Genomic DNA, 13,264 nt, shown 5'->3' with positions numbered 1-13,264 from the left:
GTCTGCGCATTTGTTGGGTTTCATGTAAAGTTTTTTGCCAAACTGCAAAGAAAATGTCATTCACTTTTAGTAAATAGTGGCTTTCTTCTTATCACCCTTCCATAAAAACCAGATTTAATGTTTTCCCAACAGATTATGTCACTTCACTTATTAAAAGGAGATGTTCAGATTCATCATCTAACCCAACTTTAAACTTCTTGCCAATCTTACTCTTGCTCTGTTCATTGGTCTTCATGATGCTGTTTATTCACTAATAAAACTCCGAGGTATTTATTTAGATTTATCAAACTACAGGGAGTTGATTCCAAATGCATGACCCACTTTTTGGATTTTCATGTGTTTGGAAGACTTTGTCCCAATACAAAACATTGAAGTTTGTGGTTGTAATGCAACAAACAGTGGTGAAAGTTCAAGGGAATGTTTTTGCAAGGCAGCACAGGTCAGAAATGTCGAGAGTCAGAGGTTTGGTGAGCTCTGAAGAGGAAACGGAGGAGAGAGTGGGAGTAAACGCCGCAGGAAACCCGGCAGGAGTTAAAGCTCCACATCCTGCTGGAACGCTCTGAAGACACTGAACCGGGAAGGAAACAGGGGAGAGAAAAACAATGCTGGAGATGAAGAGGAACACTGAGGCTGAGGTAGTGCCATCTAGTGGGGGAGGAGGATACTACAAGGAATGACAGGGTATTATTTCATGATGCTAATTCAAAAGCAGCAAAGCAGTGAAACAAAAGATTTAAAGGAGAAAGGAAGTCGCCTGATGTAGGCAAGTCCCTACTCATTTAAGAGCTGACAAACTGGTCTCTAGATGTGAGGAGGATCATGGAACACTGAAAGCATTAAATAAAAGAAACTACTAATTAAAATTATTTGTAAAATAAACCATTAATATTTTTTATTTAATTTGTCTTAAAATATTTAGTTTTTAATTATTTTTTGTTTTAAAAAAGTGGGTGTAAGCTTCGGTCCCATCATCGTCCCAAGTTTCTAGAGTCCAGGAGAGAGGTACCTGTGGCGCGGGCCGCTCTCAGCGTGTCCTGGGTGGGCCTGACTACTTTTGCTTCGAGGCTGTACCACGCAATGAGCAGGGAGGGTGTAAAAGAAAGAAAAGAATGTTTCAGTCAAGGGCAAAAAAAGTCAAAGCCTCAGATGAGAGGAAAACACAACATAAAAAGAGCCATAACATCGCTAAGGGAAAGAATCATCAGTAACCAAAGAGCAGCAATGTTTTCAATGACGGTGATTGGATTTCTGAACCAAGAAATCTGGCTTCTCATGAGAGTAAAATCACTTTAAATAAACTAGTTACAATTACTGACATCAAGAACATACTTTCTAAAATTAATCACTGAAATTGAAAAGCCAGTTTTTCTTGTAATTTTTGACTGAACAATATGATGCTGGGCAGCAAAAACGTCTCATAAAAAAAGCAGGTGGGCGGGATGCATTACGATGGATGTTTTAGCGGAGCATTTGCAAAGTAGAGAAACCTCTGGTATTCATAAACATACAAGAGGGTAGGATCGATAAAAGTATCTATTTTGGGAGCAAAATGAGATGTGCAGCATTCAGAAGGGGATGAGGAAAGCGAGGAAAGTTACCGATTGTTTTCGCCTCTGAACGACCTTGTCCGCTCTGGGACTAGCAGATCCTCGGATTTGGGATTTTCTAGAAGGTCCTGACAGGTAATCCTGAAAATAAACAACAAGGCACTTTAAAGACCAGATGAAAACCACAAATCAAAGCAAAAACACCACAGCATCGAGCATCCGCTGACCTGCTGAACCTCTGTGACCTCCAGTCTCTTCTCCAGCAGCTCCAGGTCGGAGCTGACCTCCCTCTGCAGGAGTCTCAGCCGGTTCCAGATGACATGGACCTTTTCCCGGGCCTCCAGACACTCGCTGCTCTGGGGCTGGTTCTGATCCGGCTTCTGCAGCGTCGGCGGCCTGGTGTTGACCAGCAGCTGAGCGGACAGCTCCTGGAGGAAAGAAGCTTTCTGCTGCGAGTCCAGCAGCTCACATTTGATTTGCTGCGGAAAAATAAAACAGAAGTCAACAAGTTACATTTTACACTGCAAAAACAAAATCTTACCAAGTATTTTTAGTCTAGTTTCTATTGCAAATATCTCCGTACACTTGAAATAAGACAGACTACCTTGGAAGTAATTATTTCACTTATAACAAGACATTTTCCTCATGTTATAAGTTAATTTTTCTGCCAGTGGAACAAGTACTTTTTCATTAATTTTAAGGAATTATTTATTTAAAACAAGCTCCTATGGCATGCTAAAAAGCTACTTGTAAGTTAGTACACTTGAAATAAGAGAAAAGATATTTGCACTAGGAACTAGACCAAAAGTACTTGGTAAGATTTTGTTTTTGTAGTGTATGAGGTATATACTTTTTCAGGCAAATGTTATCTGATTATGTCTTGATTTATTTGATTACATTTGATTACATGAAAACAAAATATATCCTCTCAGCTTTTATGATCGTATCTTCATGAAATGCATACCATCAGTGTTTTGTGATGACGTCGTAATGTTTCATAATCAGCGTTCTGAGAGACGGGCACCACCTCGTTCCTCCTGCGGTCGATGTTCTCCAACCACAGCAGCAGACCGTGGCTCGTCTCGTGGAACTCCTAAAGATGGCATTTGTTTTGAATGAAATCATATTTCTTTTATTTATCTCCAGCAGATAAAAAAATGCATTTTTTAATAGACTTGTAGGAATCTCTTCAACTCCATCTCGTCTTTACCTGGCACTGCATCAGCGCCCTCTGCAGCTCCTCTCTCCAGTCTTCGAGCGAGGCGCTGAGCCGATCCCAGCGTGAGTTCATCTCCTTCAGCCGGTCCCTCAGTTCCCAGGCCTCCTCCGAGTCGGGCTCTGACTGGAGGAAGTCTGCACTGCTCAGGTTTATGGAGAGAACCTCTGACTTGTGAGCATCCATGCCTTTCTGCAGGTCCTGGTTGGAAGAGAGAGCAGATTGTAAAAGCATGTAGAGCATCGTATTATTTATAGAGGGGTTTGACCATAAAAAATTCTGCAACAGTATTAGTTGCTAAGAAATGAGGATCAGGGTTTTAATTACAAAGTTCAATAATCTTCTTCAGCTTCCAGTTAACCAACTCACAGATGAAATGTGTCTATTTTTAGATCATAGAAGATTCTACTTTGCTCTTTTGAGTCTATCAATCAGACACACACCTTGAGCTTCTTGATCCTCTGCTGGATGGTGTGGATGTTGGTGCTGACGTCCAGCCCACGCAGTCGGTTTAGCTCTGCCTCTGACTGACCCAGCCAGGCCCGCATGGTCTGCAGATCTGAGATCAGCTGCTGCCACTGCTGCAGGTTCTGTTTCTGTCTGTGCTTCTCGCTCAGCGACTGAGCCTGGATCAGCTCCCAGCGTTCAATCACGCCTAGAGGGGCAAGAGAGACGTTTAGGGAGGAGCATAAGAGCCCAACGTGAAACGTTCAGAGAGGAAGAAGAGACGGACCTGTGCTCTGCGTCTCTGTGCTGGTCGGGTTGGTGAGTCCTGGCATGTCATCCTCGTCCTCAGTCAGCTCTCCTTCGGCTCTTTTCACGGCGTCGATGCTGCCGCGACACTCCCCCATCAGACGCATCTGTGAAAATCATCATTCAATTCAGGGTTTGTAAGCTTTTCCAACAAAAAAATTAAAGCACTTTTCAAGCATTTTTAATGTAAGTTTTCAAACTGTTCCAGCGCCACAAAATTCACAAAACAATACAAATGAACTAAAGAAGACAGCTTCAATTCACGATTATACAATGTTATTCGTTACTGTTATTAATGTCTTGTTATGGTATCCTACAGCATTGACAATATAAACTAACATAAAATTTTATGTTTTGAAATGTCTCTCTCAAACACACCTTATACAACAAAATAAAACACTAATTTAACAAATAAAAAAATCTGCCAATTTCAATAACTTATAAAATAACTTATTTTAATTATACAGGTCATTGAGAAATCAGGAATAATGAATATTCGTAATTATTGAAACAATACAAACCAATTATGTTAAAATCCTTCCTGCTCAAATAAAAATGCTTATACACAATATACGCAGAACGTAAAAAAAAATATACTAAAAATTGTTCTTGCTAAATTTTCTGGCATTTAGCAAATTATTTTGATAATTCTAACTGACCAAAGACAAGAAAAGTTTAGTCCGATTGAACTTTAGACAATGAAACAAAAAGTGTGTGTATCATTTATTAATAAAAATATTTAGGCTTTAAATCAAACGTTAAATTGCACTTTATTGCAGTTTCCAAATCGAACTGAAATTGAAGCCTTTTCAAGGATTTCAAGCACCTCTATGAACATTGCAATTTATCAATTTTAGGACCAGAGTCATGTCTACAGGCAGTTCTGTCCAGGGGACACATTGGACTTACGTAGCCCATGTATGTGGAGTCCATGTCTGGGCTGGAGCGACTGGCGGACGCCTCTCTCTGCTGCAGGTGGTATCGCCCTGCATCCAGAGCCTGGTCCAGCTGTCGCAGACTGGCCTCCAGCTGTCCAGGCTCACCTGCACCAGGAAACACAGGCAGGTGTTAAGATAGCTAGGAAGATATTTCTGACAGCTTTTGTTTGCATGCTGCTGATGCAATAAAATGGCATGCAGTTAGTACGGCATGGGGCGAATTGGTAAGTTATCACTGAAATGACGTTCCTCTTTAATTAAACTGTGTGATGTGAGAAAGCAACAGTTTGTGATGCGTGCAGTTAAAGATGATTCAAGATGGAGGAAGGGTGGTAGTAAGCATCAGTTACTATGCTTAGTGATGCGTGCACTGTTGTGTGCATGCATCACAACAGTTTGCAATGTTTGCAGTTAAAGATGATTCAAGATGATGGAGGAAGGGTGGTAGTAAGCATCAGTTAGATAACATATTTTACAGTTTTAGCTGTAAATGACAGCATGCTGGCCAAGCTCATGCCGTTTCATACCGGAGGAGGATTTCAAAGTGTTCTCTGTCAGTTTTATATAGGCCTCTGGGCTCTCTGGGATAACTACATCTGGGAATAGAGACACAACAAACTCTGCTTATGATGGAAATCTCTGAATGCAACAAAATGCTACAAGCTGCCACACTTTTTTTTTTGGATGTTCTCTCTGATTTTATCATTTTTAAAAAACTGATTCACAACACAGTAACTTTATGGTTGGGTGATATGGCTTAAAAATAAAATCTTCAAATTTTTTTAACCAGATTTTATTTAAATAGATGTCTTTTCTTGAGTTATTTTCTAAAAGAATTACGACAGAAAAAAGTGGCTGTTCTTTCAATCATTCATTCTGTAAGTAGTATGACGGCATATTAGGCCCAGGCTGTTTCTTCGGAATAGTAATTTCCTCAATCGTTATCAGTCCTGATACAGATAATATTTTGATATTAAGTGTTTAAATATGAAGTATTTCCTTATCCATTAAATACAAGATGCTCAACATTCCTCGTTTTAATTTTTTGCTACTTTCTTGTGCTGAAGTTCTCATAAAATGTATTACTTTATACTCCTGATATTACAAATTTATTCTTTTAATATCATGACTGCATTCTTGTAATATTATGACTTTATTCTCATTATTAAGATAAATAAATCTTGGCCCAAATATTCCATCATAAAAATGACCTGAATTCAAAGTAAAAAATAAATAGAAGTTGGAAAACAAGACAGCCGCCTCGGCTCTGAACTCTGAATTATGGAAACACAAGGAGTGCATTGATATAAGAAAATCCAAATTTTCCAAAAACTAAACCTTCAAAAAACAAAAATTTGATTAATCAATAGAACTGATTTATTGCCCAGCCCCAAGTGAAATAAAAACATCAATTCAGTCGTTAGTTGGACCAACCTGACAGCACCGTGCTGCTTGTCCTCAGATATTCATCCTCCTCCGGGCGGCCTCGGCTCCGCTCCACATTTCCCCGCCCTCCGGGGCTCTCCAGGTCTCTGCTGAGGTCGTAGTCGTGGTCCCACTCTAGCGGGATGGAGTCCACGCTGGCCGGCGTGTCTCGGCCGGATCGGTCCGCCCGGATCGGCGCCGCCGTGCCCGAGGCTGGTCGGCTCGACGGGCGTGGGACGGGCGACTCGCCCCACTGCAGATCAGAGAGGTCTCCGCTTTCCTCCACGTCCAGCTCTCTGTCTGAGCCGTCGAGCTCATCATCCGCCAGCTAGGAGTCAGTGAAAAAGCAGAACCCATCCAGTTTTAAATGGATTTTATGCATAAAAACAGAGGTTCTAAAAAAAAAATTTATAAATGTATATAAATTATTATTTTTTCAAAGTATTTGTATTAGAGCCAATCAAACAGATAATACAATAACTAATTTTTGTTGAACATATGCACCTATTGGCACACTTAATATAACACTAACAAAATAGTGCATCAAAAAATGAAATGTACTAGTTTTCAGGGTTTTATACAAACAGAAAAAAAATACTAAAACCAACCGTCTTTCACATCTCATTAAGTCAACATAAAAAAACTCATCATATATATATAAATAACTAAAGCAAAAAATAATAGTGACAGGAACACTCAGTTGGGCAAAACTTTCTTTTCTTACTTTGAAAAATAGGAAAGAAAACATTGCCATTGCCAACGTTTGTGTACATCCAAGGAAATTGAATAAAATTTTCTTGAGCTTTAAATAAAAAAGCATAATTTCTTTAACCCACAGGAATTTTGAGAGACATTTATCAAACTTCCAGTTTAACAATAAAGAGCATAAAATAAATTCCTAACGAAATACATTGATGTTTTCGTAACAAGACAAAACATGGAAGGCTTCTAGAGGTAAGGATACATTTGCAAGGCGCTGTAAAATAAGCTGCTGCTCTAAATGATTTTCTCTATTCACTTACAGGAAGTCTCGTAAGCTTCTTGTAATATCGGTCCACTCGTCCAAACACTTCCTGGCAGTATCTCTGCAGCTCCTCCAGCTCCTCCTCAATGACGGCGGCGTCCAGAGGTTCGCTCTTCTCGATGAGCGCTTCGCCCTGCCGAAACACCAGCTCGATCTTCGCCGTGTTCAGATAGATCTCTTGCTGGAATGCCTGCACACGCACACATAATCATCTGTTAATAATAATCATGCGAATAGATATGAGTATATAGTTAAACATAAGGATGGAGGAATTCGATGAGCACTGAATGATGCTTCATTCTTACTCTGAGCTGTTTGATTTTGGCTTGAACGTCACACTCAGAGAAATGCTCGATGTTGGTCAACTGGAGGTCCATCTCAGTGAGCCACACCAGGATGCTGTCCCGCGCCGTCTCAAACTCCTCCCGCTGGCTGATGAAATGCTGCACAAACAAATTCAGTGACAAATCACTTTATCTTTATCATATTTATACTTTAACTTCAAACATTTTTCTGAATTATTTTTGTAATTTTTTGGTTCTAAATGAGAAAGAAATTAGCCAGCAGGCAGGAGGCTACTACCTTAAGTCTGCGAAGGATGGCAGCCACTCTTTTCTGCAAGTTATCCCATCGTCTGTTCCCATCATGCACCATTTCTCTGAGACGGTGGGAGGAGTCTGTGCGGTTCTCCCGAGCCAGGCGACGGTACTGCTTGTTGATGAGCTCCAGCTGGGTCAGACATTCCTGCACCTGGCGCTGGAACGCCTGTATGAAAAAAACCCACACACATCAATGACAAACAATTCAACTTGATTTCCATTTGCACATATAACGAATGTCAAAAGTACTAAACATAGAAAAACATTGTAACAAAACTAATTAAAACAGAGAGGTTAGGATTTAAAGTTCATATAATGCAAGAAGGCTTTGCTAAAGGAGAAAAAGATACAAAATAAAACAGTTAAAGCTAAATAAAGCAAAATGTGCATAGCAAAAATGTATAACAAATGAATGAAATACTAAAATATTCTATAGAAATTATTGATTTATTTGCTTTAATAACTCTTCTCTGTTCTGAAAATAAGTTTTATTGTGGGCAATGAGTAAGTCTGCAGCAGGACTGAGCACAGCAGTGAAAAAGATTTCGTGTTTAACTTTGGACCACTGGGGAAATATTGTGATGTTTTTCTACAGCACGTTAAGTCAAATTTTATTACAAATTTGACTTAATTTGTAATAAAATCACATAAAAATGTGATTAGCACTATTTATAGTGCTAATCACATTTATGTGAGATTGTTTTTAGCTGCTTATACAAAGAAACCACCTTATTTTGATTAAAAGATTTGAAGAAAATCCCAGCGTATTTCTCTAAACTGTTACAATAAAACTTGCTGTGCTTTTTGTCAGTATTATTTCAGTTTTTTATTTTCTTTTTTAAATTGTGCTGCATGTCCCAATTGTGCAGTATTGCTACTGTCCCTGTTAACATTGTAATGATGCTTATGTGTCACAAAGCTTTTCATGATGCAAAACAAATTTAAGATGTTACTCCAAACCATTAACCTTCAACAGTTAATTTTACTTTTAAATAAAAAAAGAATGAACTGCACCCTAAAGAACATGAAGAAATAATGCACAGTTATGTTCTGAAGCAGCTGAGACCAGCAGTCAAATCAAATCAGTTGCAGTAACATGACACTCTTATATTTTTATGAACTGGCGCATTGATTGTATTTGTAAGATCTTTTACTAAAGAATGAGACAAATCAATGGGATAAATATTAAAAGCACACAGACCTCAAACTTCTTCAGCTCCTCCTTAGCAACAGTGTAAAGAACACCAGAAGAGTTGGGCAGCGCTGCCGTTTTCTCTGACGTCTTTAACCAATCCTCAAACCTGGAGTAATCATCCAGAAACTTCTGCCACAGCCTCCACGTCTCCTCAATCCTGCAAAGCAAAAAGCAGAGCTGTGAGTGAGGGAAGCAAACACTTCGACAACATGTTGGATATGTTGAAAAGTAAACATAGGAGGTTATTTTACTTGAGTCTCCTCTCCATGGACATGGCGCAGATGTTCCTCCAGCGTCTGTCGAGGCCTCTGGTCGCCTGCTGGATGGAGTCACACTCCGTTTCTGTGGAGCAGGCGTCGCAGTCGTGCAGCAGGACTTCACACAGGTTCAACACTGACGCCACGCCTGTGCTGTGTTTCTCTATGTCCCGCTGCAGGTCCTACAAAAAGAAAAAAGTGACTGCAATATGATGTAACTTTTTTTTTTTGCTTTGCTGCACATTCATTTTTTAGTAGAAAAACTAAAAATCAGGTCTTTATAGAGTAAAGAAGAACAATCTGCGTGTTGACCTGACAGTTCAGTAGTCTTGGACCAAAATTGCAACATTTGTTCCATTTTCAGCTGATGTGGTTCACTTTCACACTGCACAAATTAAAAAAAAACTGTTCCCCTTTTCACCTGTGGTGGCGCTGCACCAAGAACCACTTAAGGAAACAACACAACAACCTCTGAAGAAGACCAGCGCAACTTCCTTCTTCACAAAATGTAAACAAAAATGTGTTGTGTCAAATTTTAGCGGTTGTAGGATTTCTCTTTTGTGTTTGGTAAAAGACTACAGGCCATTTCTCCAGCTGGCATTTGTTTTGGTTCTATTTACCCAGAATGCCATGCGCTGTAGTCCACTTCCTGCTTTTGGAGCAGTTTCTGGTTTGCTTACATCCACACCTCAGCAAATGAACTGGACTTTCAAGACAAACAAACTTTGATAGACTTTGTTTGATTAAGTTTGGACAAAACAGGGCTGGTGTGAACGCATTGCACCCAAAGAGGAAGGAGGTTAGTGGGTTCTGACAGACAAGTCCAGATTTAGAGCAGAATCTTGGCAGCAGAACATGAGTCATGTGCCGTACTGTCTCTCAACTTAATCCACTGCATTTGACTCACGTGCTCCTGGTGTAATTTATTCTTAATGAAAATACAAATTATTTGACTATATTTCTGTCCATTTGTGTACACACAAGTGCTGCAAATTCCCACATACTGATCAAGTTTTCCATAAATGCTTCAAACAAAAAGACGGAATAAGAAAATTAAAATCTGCCTGCCTGCTGTTGGTTGAGTTTCCTCTGGATCTCCAGCTTGTCGCAGGTTTCGTAGACAATCGGCCTGGAGAGATCGGTCTCGATGTGGGAGAGCCAGGATCTGAGGCTGCTCATGTTTTTGTCGAGCTGCTGCACCGCCACCAGGGTCTCTCGCAGCTTTTTCACCCTGATCCAGGAACAGATTCAGCAATTAAGTCAGAGTCAAACATGGACGACTCCAAAAGCAAATGAAACGGGAATATTTCCAGTAAATCAGGACAAATTGATGTTGTCCATAGGATTACTACTACAACTTAAAAACAGACAAAATTAAGCCACAAAGAGAGCTTTTCTGCATTAATATAGCAGTTAATACATGTCTGGGGAAGTTTTTTCACTGTAAATAAAGCCCTCAATATTATAGTGATTATGTTGGATCTGCTAATGCCAGGTTAGTTTGTTCAGCAAACATCAACCCTGCCAAGTCTGCATAGCAACTTTTACCAGATATAATCTGCATCTTTCCACTACATGTCCAAAACTTAATCAGATTCTAAGAATTGGTGCATGCAGCTGGTGGTAACACAGGACTGAATGAAATATTTTTTACTATTTGCATTTGTTTACTATTTGCATTTGCATCAGCTGCACACAACCTCTCGAAATATCTAAACCTGCTTGGCATGTGGCAGTGACAGTAGCACCATTGAAAGGTATTTAAAATAACTTTTCACGCATTCTCAAACACTCTTTGAATAAGTCAAATTTTAAAAACATTTCCCTTCATTTGCATGTTGCAGATGGTTGGGAAACCTCATTACAAACAGCAGATCAGATCAGATAGAAGTCAGACAAAGATGCCATTTCCTCATAAACATGAAAAGCAAACATTTCCCACTATGCGCTGAGTTATCGGTTTAACAAAGTCAAGGACATTATTTCTAATTATTACAATAACAAGTAGCTTTGTTTCCTTCATAAATCTTAAAATCCTCCTGCCTGTTGACATCGCAGTCGCACTCTGGCAGATCCTCCTCGCTGGGACATCCTGCCATATTATCTGCCCCAAAATCCAAAACCATGGGGGGGAGCAAAGTTCCCAAAGACAATAGTGAAGTTAGGAAGTAAATATCCAAACGCTCCTCTGTTTATCTGCAAGCTCCACATGGGAGTTTGTCTAAACTGGGGCAGCAGGTAGAGGCGGGGAGACAAAAGTGTGACTTATCAACTGTTGCTCTCCAAGGTTAAAAAAAAGAAAACCCCAAACAGGCCAATGTGTGGGTGTGTGGGTGTGAGTGTGTAAGTGCCTGAGAGTGACAAGTGTGGCTGTTTCTAAAAACAGCCGTACGGTCAGAAGCATGTGCTGCAAGCTGAACTGTGTGGAAATATAAAACACAAGCTACACACCGACTGAATGTGAACGTAAGTAGAGGCTCTGTGAGAGTGGACACTGAGCTAAAATATAAAATATCTGCTAAAAAACAAATCATGCTTGCAAGAAAATGACAATTTTCTTGTATCTTCTAAATTCTAGATTTTCTTTCTGAAATTTAAAAAAAGAAAGAAATATGGATTTCTGCAAACATAAAGCAGGAATGCAATTGTTTTCTCCAAATGGAGGATATTAAAGACAAAGGGAGTGCAGCTGCTTGTGTGAGGTCACCTACGGTCCTCTGCTTTCTTTCTTCCTCCAGCGTCGCCCCAGAGGGCGACAGCTGAGGAAAGCAGCTGGGAGAGCTGCAGTCAAAGTTTGGGTCGGGTCATTTTACAACACAGGAGGAGGAGTCTGTCTGTCGCATGCCTTACAGATTTAAACTCATAAAATCCACAAATTCTCTAATCTTTTAAGGGCTTCTGAGTTATTATTACACATTTTCTGCATTTGGTTACATTGCAATCTGAAATCTGTTTCTGAAGAAATTTGGTTGTGTAGAATTTTGTTTAGGGTATCAGCAGATGGATCGTCCCCAAAACTTCATATCATGCATATTTTTTAAAATCTGAAACTACTTTATCTCAATTTTAAAATTACATCCAATCCCACTAAAACACATCCATAAAGTATGAAAAAGTTCAAGTTGAGTGAATATTTATGCAACACAATTTTCCAAACTTCAGTCCCAAGAAAACTTGCCAAGTGACAAAAAGGTCACAAAAGAGAAACCTTTGAGAAATCATGTTACATTGTTCTCTCCCAAGAGAGTGGATGTCCCAGTGACCCCAGTAAGGAAGTGGAAGGAAATGCCTCAGCAGGATTGTGGGAAATAAAATCCCACAATCACTGAGTGAAAAGCATCCCCTTCCCCAACTAAAAGAGCTAATAAAAAGTTATTATTATTAGATTTTCATTGACCAACACAAGAAAAGTGCATGAGCGTGTCTTGTAAACCCACCTGGCTGCAATAAGGTCCAGCAGGTGCTGCCAGCGCTCACTGACTTTGCTGAGTTTGTGCTGGATCTCAGCTGCCTTGCTGTCCTGGCTGGCTCTGGCCAGGCGCTCGCCCATCATCTGTAGCTGCTGCTTGTTTTCCTGAGCGACACTGATCTCCTCTTGGTAGTCCTGACGAACAAACACCAAGTAACTTTTAATGCTCTGAAAAGCATTGTTATGTACAGTTCTGTTTCTTTTCTTGTTTTGGTTTTCGGCACATTTTCCTGTCAGTTCTGTAAAACCAGAGAGAACCTGTCCGACAACATGAAGTGGGGTGAAAAAGGATAAAAAACCCCCCCTTGTGACCAAAAACTCTGATTCATGGGAGAGTTCAGAGATTGCAAAATGACAGCTTGTGACCTTGAGACAACAACCCAATACACAAAACAAATCAACATCTAAAAGACAAAAAAAAAAAAAAATAAATAAAATTAAGATTTCAAAGCAGTTGTGGGATGACCACAGAAGGATAATTTATGCTCAAAACCCTTCAATGGGGCTAAATTAAAGCAATTTTGCAAAGAAGAGTGGACCAAATCTCCTCCACAGTGATGTTAAAGGCCAGATATCTCCAAGGCTTGAAAGCATTTGTGTGACGGCACAACCAGTTCACCGGTTTAAAAGAAGACAATTACTAATTTAACACAGAACCGGGTTGATTAAAGTAGATTTATCCCTTAACAAATGTTTTTTATGTCTGATATTAAAATGTGTTTAATGATCTAAAACGCTTAAGTGCAACAAAAAAGGAAAACTTAAGCGGTCTTTAAGAGGACAAATACATTTCAGGGCTCTTTATAAATTATATTTCAAAAGTAAAGGGTAGCGGGTATTT

General features: G+C 39.7%; 1 protein-coding gene across 9 annotated transcripts in view; it reads right to left on the bottom strand.

Moving 5' to 3' along the window:
• Positions 1 to 13,264, bottom strand: part of syne1a (spectrin repeat containing, nuclear envelope 1a) — a 145,469-nt gene that overhangs the window by 3,169 nt on the left and 129,036 nt on the right. For 7 of the 9 annotated variants that reach the window (XM_028040635.1, XM_028040639.1, XM_028040640.1 and 4 more), the window contains 17 exons: positions 12,392 to 12,558; positions 10,023 to 10,185; positions 8,949 to 9,136; positions 8,704 to 8,854; positions 7,486 to 7,668; positions 7,209 to 7,346; positions 6,902 to 7,093; positions 5,889 to 6,207; positions 4,982 to 5,050; positions 4,426 to 4,559; positions 3,497 to 3,623; positions 3,207 to 3,418; positions 2,758 to 2,964; positions 2,512 to 2,640; positions 1,775 to 2,026; positions 1,599 to 1,688; positions 1,007 to 1,065 (listed from right to left, as the gene is read on the bottom strand). In XM_028040635.1, the coding sequence (XP_027896436.1) occupies positions 1,007 to 1,065; positions 1,599 to 1,688; positions 1,775 to 2,026; positions 2,512 to 2,640; positions 2,758 to 2,964; positions 3,207 to 3,418; positions 3,497 to 3,623; positions 4,426 to 4,559; positions 4,982 to 5,050; positions 5,889 to 6,207; positions 6,902 to 7,093; positions 7,209 to 7,346; positions 7,486 to 7,668; positions 8,704 to 8,854; positions 8,949 to 9,136; positions 10,023 to 10,185; positions 12,392 to 12,558 (2,780 nt within the window). The remainder of the gene's footprint in view (positions 1 to 1,006; positions 1,066 to 1,598; positions 1,689 to 1,774; positions 2,027 to 2,511; positions 2,641 to 2,757; positions 2,965 to 3,206; positions 3,419 to 3,496; positions 3,624 to 4,425; positions 4,560 to 4,981; positions 5,051 to 5,888; positions 6,208 to 6,901; positions 7,094 to 7,208; positions 7,347 to 7,485; positions 7,669 to 8,703; positions 8,855 to 8,948; positions 9,137 to 10,022; positions 10,186 to 12,391; positions 12,559 to 13,264) is intronic. The other 2 variants (XM_028040641.1, XM_028040637.1) reach the window with 2 other exon arrangements.

The sequence above is a fragment of the Xiphophorus couchianus genome, chromosome 15 (genome assembly GCF_001444195.1).
Source record: "Xiphophorus couchianus chromosome 15, X_couchianus-1.0, whole genome shotgun sequence".
NCBI classification, from domain to species: domain Eukaryota; kingdom Metazoa; phylum Chordata; class Actinopteri; order Cyprinodontiformes; family Poeciliidae; genus Xiphophorus; species Xiphophorus couchianus.
Note: the sequence above shows the minus strand (reverse complement) of the source record. Positions and strands in the feature narration are given on the sequence as shown.